General features: G+C 43.5%; 2 protein-coding genes and 1 pseudogene across 2 annotated transcripts in view; 2 read left to right on the top strand and 1 right to left on the bottom strand.

Annotated features, from left to right (window-relative positions):
• Nucleotides 1-3,102: 3,102 nt before the first annotated feature.
• Nucleotides 3,103-5,494, bottom strand: LOC139453849 (coiled-coil domain-containing protein 8-like). The gene is made up of 2 exons (XM_071235301.1): nt 5,479-5,494; nt 3,103-3,725 (listed from the first exon to the last, which is right to left on the bottom strand). Exons 1-2 carry the CDS (start codon nt 5,492-5,494, stop codon nt 3,103-3,105), a joined length of 639 nt encoding a protein of 212 aa, XP_071091402.1.
• Nucleotides 5,495-7,686: 2,192 nt separating this feature from the next.
• LOC139451501 (sodium-dependent glucose transporter 1-like) overlaps nt 7,687-18,267 on the top strand; it is a 10,673-nt gene continuing 92 nt past the window's right edge. Inside the window, exons 1-3 of the mRNA XM_071232963.1 lie at nt 7,687-7,794; nt 16,137-16,422; nt 17,344-18,267. The exon at nt 17,344-18,267 is cut by the window's right edge and continues 92 nt beyond it. Coding sequence (XP_071089064.1) covers nt 7,687-7,794; nt 16,137-16,422; nt 17,344-18,267 — 1,318 coding nt within the window. The remainder of the gene's footprint in view (nt 7,795-16,136; nt 16,423-17,343) is intronic.
• Nucleotides 10,694-11,822, top strand: LOC139451485 (uncharacterized; annotated as a pseudogene).

The raw sequence follows: 18,267 nt of genomic DNA, 5'->3' as shown, positions 1-18,267 counted from the left end.
GTACGTTCGATCCCTGGCTGCAGCATTCCAAAATACGTTAAAAAAATAGTACTTGTTGTTACCCTGTCTGGGATTCAGCATTAAGGGGATAAAACAAGGACTGGTCGGCTTGGAGTCAGTAAACTATCTGAGTAAGGTATTCGTGTTAGACTACGGCATGGTATCTCAATGGGCTAGCACTATACAATTGGTAATAGACCGGGACTAGTACAAGCAGCCACACACACATACACACATATGTGCATGCACATCGCTATATAGGTTCGGGCGGTCAGGTAGCCTAGTGGTTAAAGCGTTCGCTCGTCACCCCGAAGACCCGGGTTTGATTCCCGACATGGGTACAATGTGTGAAGCCCATTTTTGGTGTCCCCCGCCGTGATATTGCTGGAATATTGCTAAAAGCGGCGTAAAACAATACTCACTCACTCACTATATAGGTTCAATAATCTTGAATGTGACATAAAACCCCATTTCACCTGACCCACCTCTCATTAAAAAATTAAGTTCATTTTTCTGAATGTCACTTAAAACATATTGGAGTATTATGATTGCCATATGAAAAATGCTAATATAACCAAAGATGTAAATTCCAAATGAAATTGGAGTGATATATTTAAGCTATAATCTGGGTATCAATAACTCCACAATTCCAGTTTTGTTTGCTAGAGAGGCTACCAATAGGGGCTGACCATCAAGACAAATGTGTAGAAGTGTACGTAAAATCATTGCCCACTGTGATGTCACCTCGTGTTATGGGGCTGCAGCTGGTATTAATATTGCACTCTTTCCGTTTGATTACTATTCCTGATCTTCCTCCTGTTTAAACATTGAAATACGCTCTGGCTCTGACCCCCTTTCTCTTTGACTATGACCCCACTCTCAATGGCTCTGACTCTGGCCCCAACTCACTGTGATCCCCCTGTGACTCTGGCTCCAACTCACTGTGATCCCCTCTGATTCTGGCTCCAACTCATTGTGATCCCCTCTGACTCTGGCCCCAACTCACTGTGATCCCCTCTGATTCTGGCTCCAACTCATTGTGATCCCCTCTGACTCTGGCCCCAACTCACTTTGATCCCCTCTGACTCTGGCTCCAACTCATTGTGATCCCCTCTGACTCTGGCTCCAACTCACTGTAATTCCCTCTTATTCTGGTCCCAACTCACTGTGATCCCCTCTGACTCTGTCTCCAACTCATTGTAATCCCCTCTGACTATGGCCCCAACTCACTGTGATCCCCGTTGATTCTGGCTCCAACTCATTGTGATCCCCTCTGACTCTGGCTCCAACTCACTGTGATTCCCTCTGACTCTGGCTCCAACTAACTGTGATTCCCTCTGATTCTGGCTCCAACTCATTGTGATCCCCTCTGATTCAGACTTCTTCTCCGGGCCAGAGGCCTTGAATGCAATAATTATCTTAACTTGATATCCACTCGATGTATACAATGGACGACGGTACATTCGGGCGGCGAAGTAAAATGCTGAGTGGCCTTAATGACTGTTGTTATAGGGTACATGGTATTTAAGAGATCAGTGTCTGTTCCTATACTATGTAGAAAAAGAAATAGAAAGGTACACTTGCTGGATTCACCGAAACAAATCATTGAACCAGCCATGGGGAAAAGACCTGTATGGCACCGGGCATCTTTCCGGGGCAACCGTGTCCACTAGCCTATATCACAAGACTTTGATAAAAAGGCTAGTGGACACTCTTGCCACGGGAAGGTGGGTTCCAGATGGCTTTGAATGTTGTTGTTTTATTTCGTGTAGAGTAGATGGATAGTAGGAATAGAGTGTGCAAAAAGACATTTGAAATAGTGCACATACAAATTCAGCACACGTCAGAATCAAATATTGAGGTGTGTGTGTGTGTGTGTGTGTGTTTTGTTTCTAGCGCGTATTTATCAGACAAGGCTGGGAACCCATCATAGCATATTTTTCTCTGTCTGAAACTGAGTGTTCCTTTTTCACGTCATTGCCTAAGGAGTGGCGGTCGGGTAGCCTAGTGGTTAAAGCGTTCGCTCGTCATGCCTAAGACCGGGTTCGATTCCCGACATGGTTACAATGTGTGACGCCCATTTATAGTGTCCCCCGCCGTGATATCGTAAAATCAAACTCACTCACTCACTCACTCACTCACTCATTGCCTAAGGCGGTTGTATCAGCAATTCTACAATCCTAATCAACAGGAACATATACCAACATATCCCAAGTAACAGATTCGGTGACAGTAATTTCAGTGATACACAATAAACAGAACTTGTAAAGGTTACTGTTTTCAAGGGACTGGTCATTTATTATAGGAGAGGGTGGGTCAGAGGGAATCAGGGGGAGGGTCATAAAATAATTCACATATTTGGGGGAGGATCATGAAATGAATATGCAAGGACATCGAGAGGGTCATACAAAATATGACAAGCATTTTGGGAAGGTAATTATTCTCAGTACACTAGTGCATCACAAACCTCTGATCATCCAATAAATGACAGGTCCCTTAACCTTAAGGTCGTTATATGTTTACATCCTGTTCAAGTAACTGGTCGTCTTCGGGGACAGTGATACCAAATACAAACAGTACTAGCATTCTATTCGATCTGTTTCTCAATCTCATTAAAATCAGATCTTAGTTCTCGCTACTGCTAAACAAAGCTTTATTTAGCGGTAGCGAGAACTAAGATCTGATTTTAATGAGATTGATCTGTTTCTCTTTTTCACTGCATAAATATCGATACAGCCAAAGCAGTGTTCGAATAGATGATGACTGATCATATCTTACTTTTGTATTTTGAATTCATTTAGACTCCCAGTGCAGTACAGGCTTATTTGTGTAACCCAATTCTCAGACACTGCGGCCTTGACATGAAAGCCGTATCGCCATGACCTGGAGCTGGTGGAATTTGTCAGCAGTGTGTGGGGATAAAGTGGGGACCTTGCTGACCTATTGCTTCATAGAATACAGTTGAAGCCAAGGAATGCGGAATACATGTTCTCATGATCAGTTATATTTCGTCTGAGGGGAACATTTTACCGATTAATCAAAACTGAAATTATTTATTACTGGCTGGTGTCTGGCCACTATAGCTGGATGGTGTCTGGCTACTTAAGCTTGAGGGCGGCTGGCTACTATAGCTTGAGGGCGACTGGCTACTATAGCTTGAGGGCGGTTGGCTACTATAGCTTGAGGGCGACTGGCTACTATAGCTTGAGGGCGGCTGGCTACTATAGCTTGAGGGCGGCTGGCTACTATAGCTTGAGGGTGTCTGGCCACTATAGCTGGATGGTGTCTGGCTACTTTAGCTTGAGGGCGGCTGTCTACTATAGCTTGAGGGCGGCTGGCCACTATAGCTGGATGGTGTCTGGCTACTATAGTTGGAGGGTGTCTGGCTACTATAGCTTGAGGGCGACTGGCTACTATAGCTTGAGGGCGACTGGCTACTATAGCTTGAGGGCGGCTGGCTACTATAGCTTGAGGGCGGCTGGCTACTATAGCTTGAGGGTGGCTGGCTACTATAGCTTGAGGGCGGCTGGCTACTTTAGCTTGAGGGCGGCTGGCTACTATAGCTTGAGGGCGGCTGGCCACTATAGCTGGATGGTGTCTGGCTACTATAGTTGGAGGGTGTCTGGCTACTATAGCTTGAGGGCGACAGGCTACTATAGCTTGAGGGCGACTGGCTACTATAGCTTGAGGGCGGCTGGCTACTATAGGTTGGGGGCGGCTGGCTACTATAGGTTGCAGTGTGTCTGGCTACTATAGCTTGAGGGCGGCTGGCTACTATAGCTTGAGGGCGGCTGGTTAACTTAGCTTGAGGGCGAAGGGCTACTATATTTGGAGGGTGTCTAACTACAATAGTTTGAGGGTGAAAAGCTACTATAGCTTGAGGGTGTCTGGCTACTATAGTTGGAGGGTGAAGGGCTACTATAGTTAGAGGGTGTCGGGCTACTATTGCTGGAGGGTGTCAAAATACTCAAGCTGGAGGGTGTCAAAATACTATAGCTGGAGGGTGTCAAAATACTCAAGCTGGAGGGTGTCTAACTACTCAAGCTGGAGGGTGTCTAACTACGCAAACTGGATGGTGTCTAACTTCTAAAGCTGGAGGGTGTCTAACTACTGAAGCTGGAGGGTGTCAAAATACTCAAGCTGGAGGGTGTCTAACTACTCAAGCTGGAGGGTGTCTAACTACTAAAGCTGGGGGGTGTCTAACTACTAAAGCTGGAGGGTGTCAAAATACTAAAGCTGGAGGGTGTCAAAATACTCAAGCTGGAGGGTGTCAAAATACTAAAGCTGGAGGGTGTCAAAATACTATAGCTGGAGGGTGTCTAACTACTCAAGCTGGAGGGGGTCCAAATACTTAAGGTGGAGGGTGTCTAACTACTACAGCTGGAGGGTGTCCAACTACTACAGCTGGAGGGTGCCTAGCTACTCAAGCTGGAGGGGGTCCAAATACTTAAGGTGGAGGGTGTCTAACTACTACAGCTGGAGGGTGTCCAACTACTACAGCTGGAGGGTGCCTAGCTACTCAAGCTGGAGGGGGTCCAAATACTTAAGGTGGAGGGTGTCTAACTACTACAGCTGGAGGGTGTCCAACTACTACAGCTGGAGGGTGCCTAGCTACTCAAGCTGGAGGGGGTCCAAATACTTAAGGTGGAGGGTGTCTAACTACTATAGCTGGAGGGTGTCCAACTACTAAAGCTGGAGGGTGCCTAGCTACTCAAGCTGGAGGGGGTCCAAATACTTAAGGTGGAGGGTGTCTATCTTCTAAAGCTGGAGGGTGTCCCAATACTTTAGCTTTAGGGTGTCTAACTACTACAGCTGGAGGGTGTCTAACTACTAAAGCTGGAGGGTGTCTAACTTCTAAAGCTGGAGGGTGTCTAACTTCTAAAGCTGGAGGGTGTCTAACTACTAAAGCTGGAGGGTGTCTAACTACTAAAGCTGGAGGGTGTCTAACTACTAAAGCTGGAGGGTGTCTAACTACTGAAGCTGGAGGGTGTCAAAATACTCAAGCTGGAGGGTGTCAAAATACTATAGCTGGAGGGTGTCTAACTACTAAAGCTGGAGGGTGTCTAACTACTAAAGCTGGAGGGTGCACAAATACTAAAGCTGGAGGGTGTCCAAATACTATAGCTTGAGGCTGAAGTGGGAAACGTCTGCACCCTTAGCTTTCCTCCCACATGAAGTCGACACCCGTGATATAATTGTAATGCTGTGCAAGGCGGCGAAAACTCTATTCACTCACTAGGACATTTTCTAAGGCCATGAAGCCTATGGTGGCTGACTTCATATTACGAAATTAATTTGATTATTTAATCCGGAATACATTCTGACAACCACCTGACCAACTATTAAAAAACCCCGCATGCACGCGCAGCGCAATCTTCCCATGACCCCTCGGGGCATGTGCTGCAGGTCTTGGTGGGATAGTTGATTTATTTCACGGGTTTGTAACAGAAACAATAGTTCTCAGTGATTTTAGATTACGATGAATAAACGACATTTTGCTAAATAATTTTAGATATTGACTCGGAGTCAACGGGTTGTAAATATTAATATCATGTTCCTCTAAGTTCTGACTAATGCATTATCAGCCTACAGTATGACGATAACAACCACCCTCGCTTTCCATGCCGACTCCGTGAAACGCATTCGGGCAAACAGGCAGTTGCACATTTTGTTGATGAAAGTTTGAAATTGGAAAGCTACAGTTGATCTTGAGATACCTGAATGCTGAACTTTCTGCAAGCAGCGTAAGGTATGCTAGGGGTTAGTGTCAAGGAGGTTAAGCACACCATTAACACGTGAGTAATTTGTCCTTATCAGTGGTATTTCTGATATGCACCTGGATGGTGCGTATTCGAGTTCTAATCTCATGTTTGTTCTGATTATGACCCTTCGTTTGTCTGTGCCATACCCATGCTCGCATGCTTCGAGGAGGCCAAGAACGTTTGTGGCTGTGAAGAACCGGGTTAGAATTGTCCTTCTTGTGGTACGAGGCGACTAACGGGTTCGGGTGGTCAGTCTCGCTGACTTACTTGATGCATGTCATCTTATCCCAGTCTCGTAGATGGGTGCTCATGATGTCAATCTCTGGATTGTTTGTTTGTTGTTTAACCCCACAATTCTAGCTATGTGACGGCGGTCTGTAAATAATCGAGCCAGGACCAGACAATCCAGTGATTAATATCATGAGCATCGACCCACGCAATAACCCAGCTATATAACTGCTGCTTGTATATAATCAAATCTAGACAAGACAATCCAGTATTATGAACAACGATCCCACAGTCGGGTCACCTTCACCCATCAGCCAAGTCACTGAATATGACAGCCCTTTTCCATTTTACGAACACCATAGTCTGCTCCCTAGCAGCCTACTCTAACCCGAATGTCCACGCGGTTGTGATATTGATATAACATATATATTAAAAGATATTGACACATAAACTACGCCTGGAAAGAGTTGCGTCCCTTTGGCACGCCAGGAACCTATGATTATGGGTTCGAATCCCGGTTCGCCCCGATTATGTTTCTAGGTTTGTCAGCGCCATACCCATGTTCGTGTAAACGTCTAAGACCTACATCACTTTGGGCTTTCCTCCCACATCATGCTGACACGCTGTGATATAACCGCAGTTATGTGGCGTTAAAGATCGTTAAACCAAACTCGCTCATTCACATAAACGACTTGTAAAGCATGAAATTAATATCATTTACTAAATCAACCTTCACCTTATCCTCACACACTGCTGACCTATTCCGCCGGTGTCACCAGCATGATTAAACAGCTTTCTTATGTGGCCACAAGTGGGTTAAACAAATAAGGTGTAATGCTGTGAGTGATGAAGGCATGCAAGTTACAAATAGGATCGTATCCTCGAACGTAGCTTTGCCCTTAACGTTCTTTATCATCGAAACACCTATAAAGATCTAGGGTAAAATAAGTCTTCAGCAACCCTTGCTTGCCGTAAAAGGCGACCATGTTTGTCGTAAGAGGCGACTAACGGGATCGGGTGATCAGGCTCGCTGACTTGGTTGATGCATGTCATCGTATCCCAACTGCGTGGATCGATGCTCATGATGTCAATCACTGGCTTGTCTGGTCCAGACTAGATTATTTACCGACCGGCGTCATATAGCTAGAATACTGTTGAGTGCGGCGTTAAACAAATGAACCTAAATAAGCTTCTGGTATTATCTAATAGTCTGTACTTTCTGGTCCAAATTCCATATTCAGCGCAATATGTACAGATAACCATATGCAAATTCGTGTTTATCTCCCTAGTCAGGCCTAATACCATTATTATACGTGGCGTGTTGTTGAATGGCTTCATCTGCGTAATGCAGAAGCATGATCAGACTGTTGTCGCATATTTTATGACCCAGGATAAAGTCATTTCATCAACACCTGCAGTGGACGACCATCCACCCTTGTGACTAATGTTTTATCCCAATGTTAAGTCAGCTATAAGTGGTGAGGCCGGTCGACCTGTGCTGACGTTAATCGGACGGAGCTGCCCGCACGGAGCGCTATACAAGGGGAACAACACACAGCGTGAAATACCAGGGGACCAACACACAGTGTGAAATACCAGGGGACCAACACACAGTGTGAAATACCAGGGGACCAACACACAGTGTGAAATACCAGGGGACCAACACACAGAGTGAAATAGAAGGGGAGTTGACACCATGGACAAGGACGGGTGGTACGGGGCTCTGAGAACCAGGGTGGCGGCACCCGGGTACATGAGGAAGCTGGTCCACACTGGGTGCCTGTTCTTCTCCTTCATTGTCGTCGTGAGTATGCTGTAGTCTTCAACACTGTTGTCATTATACAGTAGCGTACTTAATACATTGTGGTTAGTCTGCCATACTTTTTGTTGTGATTATACTGTAGACGTAAAACATTGTGTCGGGTATGTTGTTGTGTTTAGTCTGCTATACTTTGTGTTGTGATTATACTGTAGTGTTAAAACGGGTATACTGCTGTAGGTATATCATAATGTTTTGTCTGCCATACTTTGTGTTCTGAGTATACTTTAGTTTTAAATCTTCTGTACTGTGATGTTGGTATATCATAATGTTTGGTCTGCTTCGCTGGGATGTTAGTTTTCGATGGTGTTTATTCTGTTGCTCTCTAGGATGTGAATAAACTACAGTAAACTACGTTTATAACGAACTTATAAGGAACTGACGAATATAACGTACTATTCCCGGGCATTTGCTGTATACATCCTGTATATATGTGTAAAATGAACTACGGTTATAACGAACTAAATGTAGTGGTCACTTTGAGTTCGTTATTACCGTAGTTTACTGTAAAATGTTTAATCTTCTACACTCTGTGGGGTGAATAAACAACAATGTATACTCTGCTACTCTCTGGGATGTGAATAAACTATAGCGTTTAGTCTTCTTACCTCTAGGCTGTGAATAAACTATAGTGTTTAATCTGCTACTCTCTGGGGTGTGAATAAACTATAGTGTTTAGTCTTCTTCCCTCTAGGCTGTAAATAAACTATAGTGTTTAATCTTCTACTCTCTGGGGTGTGAATAAACTATAGTGTTTAGTCTTCTTCCCTCTAGGCTGTGAATAAACTATAGTGTTTAGTCTGCTACTCTCTGGGATGTGAATTATACTATAGTGTTTAGTCTGCTCCCAGTGGCTTTGTTATGTTGGGGGACACAACCAAGGCACCGAGCCTGACCACCCGAGACAATTTAGTCTCCTCTACCGACCAGCAACAGTCTTCCGGGATGCTGTTTTAATCCGGAATCCTCATGGAGAGAAGACCAATATCAACACACATCCGGGCTAGGCTGGTGACTTGTCTGATACTGTCATTGTATTCTGATCGCGTTAATCGACCCGTGAAGATTCCGGGGTAGAATAGGTCTTCAGCAACCCATGCTTGCCGTAAAAGGTGACTATGCTTGTCGTAAAAGGCGACTAACGGGATCGGGTGGTCATGCTCGCTGACTTGGTTGATGCATGTCATCGATCCCATTTGCGTGGATCGATGCTCATGACATTAATCACTGGATTGTCTGGTCCAGACTCGATTATTTACAGACCGGCGTCATATCGCTGGAATATTGCTGAGTGCGGCGTTAAGCAACAAACCAACCAACCAACCAACCGCGTTAATCGTTGTTCACAATATCAATCACTGGATTGTCTGGTCCAGAATAGATTGTTTACAGTCCGCCGTCAATTAGCTGAGTGGGGGGTTAAACAAACAAACAAACCATGAATAAACCAAATTCAAGTTCGTCGAAAATTAACGAGAACTCTTCTGAAATTCACAAGACGGGCGAAGACATTTCTGTTTTTATATGATTTTCAGAAATGTACTAAATACTAGTAATTTGGGGGTTGTTTTCAGACAGCATTTAAATATTATTTGACAACAAGGAACTCCTTGGACCAAGCTGGTTTTCTCAAGAAGTAAGGTACACGCCAGGTATTAACTGACTTTGTCAGCTTTACAATGACCATGCTGTTTCTTAGGAAGTTCACAGATAAAAGATAAGATATACAGCTCCTAGAAATATCTTTGTTTGTTCAATGTGAGCGAAAGACACGGTTAACGCAGAGAAACTAGGTTATACAACCGTGGCCCCTTTCAGAAGGGACACCGTTGGTTCGAATCCCAGATTCTCACTGATTATGTTTCCAGGTTTTTCAGCACCATACCCGCCTAAAACATGCGGAACTTTTGGCTTTCCCCCCACATCAAGCTTATACGCCTTTCTATAACTGAAATACTGTTTATTCATAATAACCTCTGGGCCAAGCCTTAAAGGGGTTCCAGAATGAGGAGTCTTCAGGAGATTCTGGTATAGATTACGTCCCTTGTATCCCGGGCTGGGTAAAGGAGTGAGTGAGTTTTACACCGCTTTTAGCAATATTTCAGCAATATCACGGGAGGGGGTCACCAGAAATGGGCTTCACACATTGTACCCGTGTCGGGAATCGAACCCGGGTCTTCGGCGTGACGAGCGAACGCTTTACCAACTAGGCTACCCGACCGTCCCCTTGGTAAAGAGGTCGATCTTGAGCTGAATGAACCCCATTCTTGTGTGGTGATATTGCAGGAACATTGCTGACAAACGGCGTAAAAACATACTCGCTCACTCACATGACCTGAAATTATATGTTTCCACAACCTGTTGCCGATTATCTCTATCTTGAAAGAAAGTCTACACATTGGTTAATCAGACAAAGAGATAATTTATGAAATGAACCAACCGTATGCCACCTGTCTACATAACCCGGATAAGACCGCTCATCAAACTATTCCTATTATGATCATATGCCAGTGTTCATTCCTGCCTAAGTTTGGCCACCTGTTCCAGGTTAAAAACTGACTGCTAAATATATGTGTCAACTACCACCTGTCTGCGTCACAGCAGACCGTCGGGAATCCAGGTCAGAATAGCACCCCAGTGCCTCCTCACGCTTGAGGCTGGTTATATCCCATTAGTTAGACGCCCCATTAGTTAGACGTCCCAATTGTTAGACATGTTTATTTGGGCAAAGATAGAATATACCTACAGGTGTAATGGATCGGTCCTAATTAGATTAAAGTACTGGGTAGGGATAGGGGACTCACAGTTTAGGGAGTATATATGTTATAATTTCGTTTAATTAACCTAAATTACCTTACTCACAGCCCAGGTTCAATAGGCATGAGATTTCCTATGTAAACTATGGAGTAGCTTAATTGTCTTACTGTATGATCAGTTGAAGGAGTTTAGTTTAGATTATCTACTCATCAAACAAATAAAAATGATCTTGGGGTACGTATCATTATCAGTATCGATATGGCTGGTTTAAGGAAAGTAGAGTACCTCACCTCTCGGCGTGGAAGTGAGCAGTTGATATTAGATGGATATATTTACAACAGAAACCGCGAGAGGCAAACCTGCACACATTTGAGATGTATCGTCAAGACGTGCAATCTGAAATGTACGACTGTCGGTGACTTTCTTTGCAATCAGTCGGAACATAACCATCCGCCTGAAGATAAAACCAGAGTGAACTTTGTCAGCAATCTTCGTAAAAGAGCGCGAGAAGAAACCACGCAGATGCAGGCATTGTACGAGGAGCAAGTCACTCAAGTTTATGAAGCCAACATGCCAGCGATGCCATCATTTCAGAGCGTGAAAAGTGCACTTTACAGGTAAATATCATCCTGTATTTTTGACTTGGTTAGAATTTAAACTCTTTTTTTTTAGGTCCCACATATCTTGTTTCGCCCTTAAACATTTCAAGTTAATGAAATCATTATCAATATTTCATGTAACATATGTGTAACCGTTCCTTTGCTCTTGTTCAGGCGTTACATTCCAGCGTTACCCAGGTCGTGGTCAGCAGTAGACATTGAAGACAAATGGTCAGAGACAACAGATTGACGTCCCTTTCTACTGTTCAGCGACGGCGACGATGACAAGATCCTGGCGTTCTCCACTGCAGAACAGATACAAGCACCCCAGGAAGCTGACACCCTTTACATGGATGGTACCTTCACAGCATGTCCAGGTTTATGGGATGAAGTATACATCATTCATGCCAGAGTTGGTCCCAACACCTTCTCTCTAGTGTTCGTCCTTTTGCCAGATCGCCAAGCAACAACCTATGGCCGGCTTTTTAGACAACTGAAGACAGAAGTTCAAGAGCGACTCAACAGACCTCTGTCACCTAGCAAACTTGCTTCGTCTGGGATAAATAAACTGTAAAAGTTATTAAATGTAAAGTGCATTACATTACCAAAAACTGTCACAAAGTGTTGTTACAAACTGTATACAATTTATCAAATGTAAAGTGTCATTAAATGTTAAGTATAATATTAAAGTATCTATTTAAAGCTGCTTTGCTTTGTTTGTCAGATCTTATCTGGACTATTCCATTTCAAAGCCTGAGGTAACAAGCATAAGGATTAGTGTGCACTCAACCGTTTGAAGTGTTGTTATAAGCTGTCTAACTATTGGGACGTCTAACTAATGGGAGGACACCTTGAGGCATGTTTGTGAGGGGCCCATCATTTGAAGCTTTGGGATTTAATTTACCCCCCCCCCCCCCCCCAAAAAAAAAAAAGAAAAAAAAAAAAAAACCCAACAAAACAACAACAACAACAAACAAACAAAAAAACCCCCAAAAACCCAACTGTCCCCGAAAATTCTTTCAAATAATAATTATGCTTAATTTTGTTGGAAAAAAGGAAATTGTCTGCCACAATACTACATTGGTGCATTGTGTTTTTAAGTAAAAAATAGTTTGGCTCATAGTTTTAATTAAAACAAAATCTGGTTTTGCTGCTTTAGTCGAAAACATATCAGGTGTAAAATACACAATGTGTTTGTGGTTCAAGTGTATTATGCGTAGTCATGTGCTTCAAGTCGTAATGCGATTAGGTCAGTAGGACTTCTTTCAACATTTGTATATTGGGCATTCACCGGTCGGGAGACAAAAATAGGTTAGACGTGGTTTGGAAACTTCATTTCCTTTGCGTAAAACACATCATGAAAATGAAATAGAAAATCAAATCTATTTCTATCTATAGCTTTGGCACCAAATTAAGGTAGCGTCGCAGGAATCGTTCAATCAATGTGCCTTTGGTATCGTTTGAATGCCCTGTAGGTTACACACAGAGTTATGAAATGTTTTTCAAAAGCGTCTGTCGCCATATTCATGCATGTGTCTCGCCTATAGCAACCCCTCCCTAACACTGACTAGATTCTCAGCCATACGACATTTTATTTTTGTGAATGAGTTTTTATAGGTTGAGGGGGCACGGGTGGCCCAGTCGTCTAAGGCGCCGCGATTCGCTGTGCAGAGTTGCGTCCCTTGTGCACGCCAGAAACCTATGATTGTGGGTTCGAATCCCGGTTCGCACCGATTATGTTTCTAGGTTTGTCAGCACCATACCCGTGCTCGTGGGTTTCACCGAAGTGGTAAACATCTGAGACCTGCATTACTTCGGGCTTTCCTCCAACATTAAGCTGACACGCCGTGATATAACTGGAATACTGTTAAAAGCGGCGTTAAAAACCAAACTCACTCACTCACTCAATTTTATAGGTTGAAAAAGTTTTACTTTTTGTTAGCCTCTTGTTATTTTGTCAGTATCTCCTGATATTAAATTTTAGTAAGTGTCTACAGTTGATACAGTTGATATTTAATTGTTATTTCGACCCGTGAAGATCCGGGCTAGAATAGGCCTTCAGCAACCAATGCCTGCCAGTAAAAGGCGACTATGTTTGTAAGAGGCGACTAACCGGATCGGGTGGTCAGGCTCGCTGACTTGGTTGATGCATGTCATCGTATCCCAATTACGTGGATCGATGCTCATGATATTAATCACTGGATTGTCTGGTCCAGACTCGATTATTTACAGACCGCCGTCATATAAGCTGAAATATTGCTGAGTGCGGCGTTAAACAACAAACCAACCAACCAACCAATCATATTTCACGGGAAGATTGTCACGTGTTGTTCCAACGTATAATGTGTATGTAATTATGTAATGGAGGTTAAGAAAACCAGTGTTTAGAGATGGCAATCAACACGTTACATTCTACCTGTACGCCATAGCCTGTTGAACCCATTGAAAATATAACTGAATACATTTTCAATTCAACGACTGAAGTGTCCGAATATGTAATTTAGTGAATCATTTTAATGCAGCGTTCTGTGCACGCTACTAGGAAGGTACAGATTAGTAATTGGCTTATAAAGACTTCTTTCTAGAACGAATACATACACACCCGCCTGATAGTAATACAATGTATAGCTACGTGCATGTGTCATGTATTCCCAGTCAGCACTTATTCTTTATAAAAAACCAAATAGGCTGTAATATGTCATTACACTCAGCAATATTCCAGCTATATGACGGCGGTCTATAAGTAATCGAGTCTGGACCAGACAATCCAGTGATTGACATCATGAGCATCGATCAACGCAATTGGGATACGATGACATTCATGAACCAAGTCAGCGAGCCTAACCACCCGATCTCGTTAGTCGCCTCTTACGACAAGCATAGTCGCGTTTTACGGCAAGTATGGGTTGCTGAAGACCTATTCTTCCCCGGATCTTCACGGGTCACATAGGATGTGTTATACTCAAACTTTGTTCATTCTAAGGTGGGATGAAGCGCCCGTTTCACTGACAAAAAACATTACACGTCTTGTAGGAAAACAACTGTGTCCTTTTCCTGCAGACAAGTGTACAATTCTTAACTATATTTACGTAAAAAACATTTTTGACCTCATGTTTATGGCTTTAAAAAAAATAGTTCCTAAACATAAAAAAAAATGTTGATCTAAAAACGTTTTCTTGGCCTTCGAGTTGCAACTGATTATTCGTTTTCTTTGTGCGTCAGTGTATAAAAACTACTCACAGAAAACATTAAATCTGGTTTGGAAAAGAGCCTAAAATTGCAGGAGGGAAGTAACACGTGGCCAAATCAGTACACAATGAACATAGATGCGTTGACAATTTGAACCGCCTCCACAATTCCAGAAAAGAATGTGGACATGCTCTGTTCCGATATAACAATAGACATAAAAATAGTTTGCAGACAAAATTCGAGAAACGTTTGAGCGAAGTTAGTAAATTTTTTTAGAAAATACAGTGAGTGAGTGAGTGAGTTGGGTTTAACGCAGCTTTTAACAGTATTACAGTTATATCGCGGCGTGTCAGCTTAATGTGGGAGGAAAGCCCGAAGTGATGCAAGTCTCAGACGTTTACCACTTCGGTGAAACCCACGAGCACGGGTATGGTGCTGACAAACCTAGAAACATAATCGGGGCGAACCGGGATTCGAACCCACAATCATAGGTTTCTGGCGTGCCCAAGGGACGCAACTCTGCACAGCGAATCGCGGCGCCTTAGACGACTGGGCCACTCGTGCCCCCAGAAAATACAGAGTAGCACAAACCGGCAGCAAGTTACCTCCCATGGCGGACTTATACGACGACTTCAGGAACATTAGCCATATACAGAAATTGAAAACTAATGTAATTTTAATGGTTTTGATTTTAATGTTGTAATTAAAAACAGTGAAACTATATCAATTCAAAGACTATCTTCTGCTGAAGCGTCACAAGCTATCAAGGAACATAAAAATAGCAAGGATGGTGGCATTGAGTCCACAGTGTTCCTTCACGTGGCGCAAGGGAATCGAGATCTACATGTATTTACACTCAACGATCAACATTGCCACATCTCTATACCCAGCTTACTAACTACAACTGTCCTGTTCTGCAAAGCGATCTGGGCACCGTGGTACAAAAAAACCCCTTAGAACTAAGACTGTCGTAAGTCTATGTTAATGTATGGGAGTTACGGTCACCTTAGCCCAAAGATCGCATTGTACAATGGTACCCTGAACTATACGTCTGTCGTAAGTCTATGTATGGGCACAAATATACTCCAGCTATAGCGCTAAGACTTTATTGTGAAAGGGGACTCTTGGTATCAGGACTCTCTGGTCTAGTGGAAAGCGCGTTTGCCGTGAGAGCGGAAGGTCGGCGATTCGATCCCCGGCCGCATCATATCGTGGACTAGCCCAATGAAACCAGCATTAGTCCGGACGAGTACAAGCACGCGCACACACACGCGAAGTTAAACCCCATTTCACCTCATCATAATATCTTACGCAAGGTTAATTATTTATACTTAACTTACGATATAACGGACAAGAAAGAGTGAGAATGGATATTGTGTAGGTGATATATAATCTGATTGTCTGGATACTGATAACCGTTAGTATAGTCGATGTACCACTGATTATTATCCCCGCCACGAAGTGGAGGGGGAATATAGGAATGGGTGCTGTCCGAAAACCGTACAATATTTCTTAACCAAACTTGTCAAATAGATAGGTCTAGTCGTAAACCTGTGCCTTTTGATAGTTTAGGATTTAAAAAAAAATTTTTTTTCGAGTTTCCATAGCAACGGCTTTGGCTCATACTGAAAATGGCGGTAGTGCTCGTTTCCGGTGCAGATCTGGAAAACCTTACAATGTTTCTTACCCTTTCACACAACCGAACATGTCATAATGGCGGGGAATATGAGTATTTTATGCTTGTTACAAAATGAATGGCTATGAACTATTTTTTGTTTCCAGGGAATGTGCAGTGCCCAAACTGGTCCCGCGCTGTTGGACCTTCAGCTCATCACAAACACCAATACCCAGCAGTCTGCGGTGTTCTTCACGGGAGCCTCCGTCGGGAGCATGTGCGGTTCGCTTTCCATTGGCTACCTGTTTGGCCGATTTAACAAGCATGTGCTGATGTCCTTGATCTTGCTGGGGGCAGCTGTAGCCGTCGGGGTTATTCCTCTGTGTTCGCCGTACGTTCTGATGGTGTTCATGCACGGAGTCGTGGCCTTCTTCAGGGCTGGACACGTTACTTGTAAGTGACTTCTTCAGTTTGAATCCCACTTGCCCGTGAACATCAGGGTTAGAATAGGTCTTAGGCAACTCATGCTTGTCGTAAAAGGCGACTAACAGGATCGTGTGGTCAGGCTCGCTGACTTGGTTGATGTATGTCATCGTATCCTAATTGCGTGGATCGATGCTCATGTTATCAATCACTTGATTGTCTGGTCCAGACTCGATTTTTTTTACAGACCGCCGTCATATAGCTGGAATATTGCTGAGTGCGGCGTTAAAAATACAAACAAACAAACAACCAGAAACAGTGTATCTTCTGCTGTCAACCACTAGTTTAAAGGCCTAGAATTTTTTATTTAGAAGCTTCTGTAATATAGCTGGAATATTGCTGACTAAAATGTAGCGTTGCTTCTTTGGTCTTGTGGGGCGGTCGGGTAGCCTAGTGGTTAAAGCGTTCGCTCGTCACGCCGAAGGCCCGGGTTCGATTCCCGACATGGGTACAATGTGTGAAGCCCATTTCTGGTGTCACCCGCCGTGATATTGCTGGAATATTGCTAAAAGCGGCTTAAAACCATACTCACTCACTCTTTGGTCTTGTCTACATTTTTCAATTTCTTTATTTGTTAAATTATAAAGTTACGAACATGTGTGATGAGTACCTGCAATTATACCCATATGACCCGAGTTCTGGTACATTCTGATGACGAGTGAGTACCTCCTTTATTATGTCACGGCAGAGGCCAACTTTAAAATGGTAGGATATGGCAATAGGAATTAAATGCTTTGAATTATTTATATAATTCTCCTTCTTCTTATTGAACAATACACAAAATTCACCTCAATCAAATTTTTGTTATGATTATCGAATAATAGATATGGAAGAAACATCATGAACAACAAGAGATCACAAACATTGTGGTAATGTATTTTTCTCTCCAAGGTGGTAACACAGATCTGATCAGGACTTGGGAAGCTGAAAGGAGGGTGTTCATCCAGATTCTCCACTTCTGTTTTGCTCTTGGGGGTACGCTTTCCCCACTCATCACAGAACCCTTCCTTGCATACAGAACAGACTCTAACAACACAGGAGGGGCAGACAACTCTACCACTCCTATATCTTCCGTCTGTGTGAACAACAGTGATTTTGTAAACAACGAAGAGTGTGATATAGTTGTTACAGAAACGAAAGTCCAATACGCGTATCTTATAACAGGAATCTTGTTCCTGGTAGCTTCACTAACCTTCCTGGTCCAAAGATGCTGCCACGGATCCCAAACGAATGTAACCAAGACATCTACGAATGGATATGAGAATTTGGACAAACCATTACCGATGAGGTATATCTTTGCTACAATGGCATTCGTGGTTATGATATTTATCTTCCTCGTGGCAGTTGAGACCTGTTTAGCATCCTTCCTTCTGACCTTCGTGGTGGTTCAGCTGAACTGGACGAAGACCTCAGGGGCCAGAGTGACGTCAGTGTTCTGGGCCTGTTACGCTGCCATGAGGTTTGCAACCATCTTCTTCACAGACCTTGTTTCCCCATTCGCGCTCATTCTCGTCACCTCCATCACCATGCTTCTGTCCGCAGTGGGTCTACTGATGTCCTCCATCTATGACAACGAAATTGGAGTGTGGGCCTGCGTTGCATTAGGCGGGCTGTCGCTGGCTTCACAGTTTCCCTCGACGATGATGTGGCTGGAGGAGTCAATACTGAGGCTGTCATCCAGGATCGTCTCCATCATTGTCTTCTCTGCCACCTTGCCTGGTATCATCAACCCGTTGATCATCGGGTACCTGATGGAAGACGTGTCGCCACTATGGCTCATGTACATCCTTACTATAGAAAGCGGTGTATCAGTCC

The sequence above is a fragment of the Haliotis cracherodii genome, unplaced genomic scaffold, assembly GCF_022045235.1.
Source record: "Haliotis cracherodii isolate W230 unplaced genomic scaffold, xgHalCrac1.p SCAF_10, whole genome shotgun sequence".
Taxonomy (NCBI): Eukaryota; Metazoa; Mollusca; class Gastropoda; order Lepetellida; family Haliotidae; genus Haliotis; species Haliotis cracherodii.
This window is presented reverse-complemented; position numbering and strand designations above follow the sequence as displayed.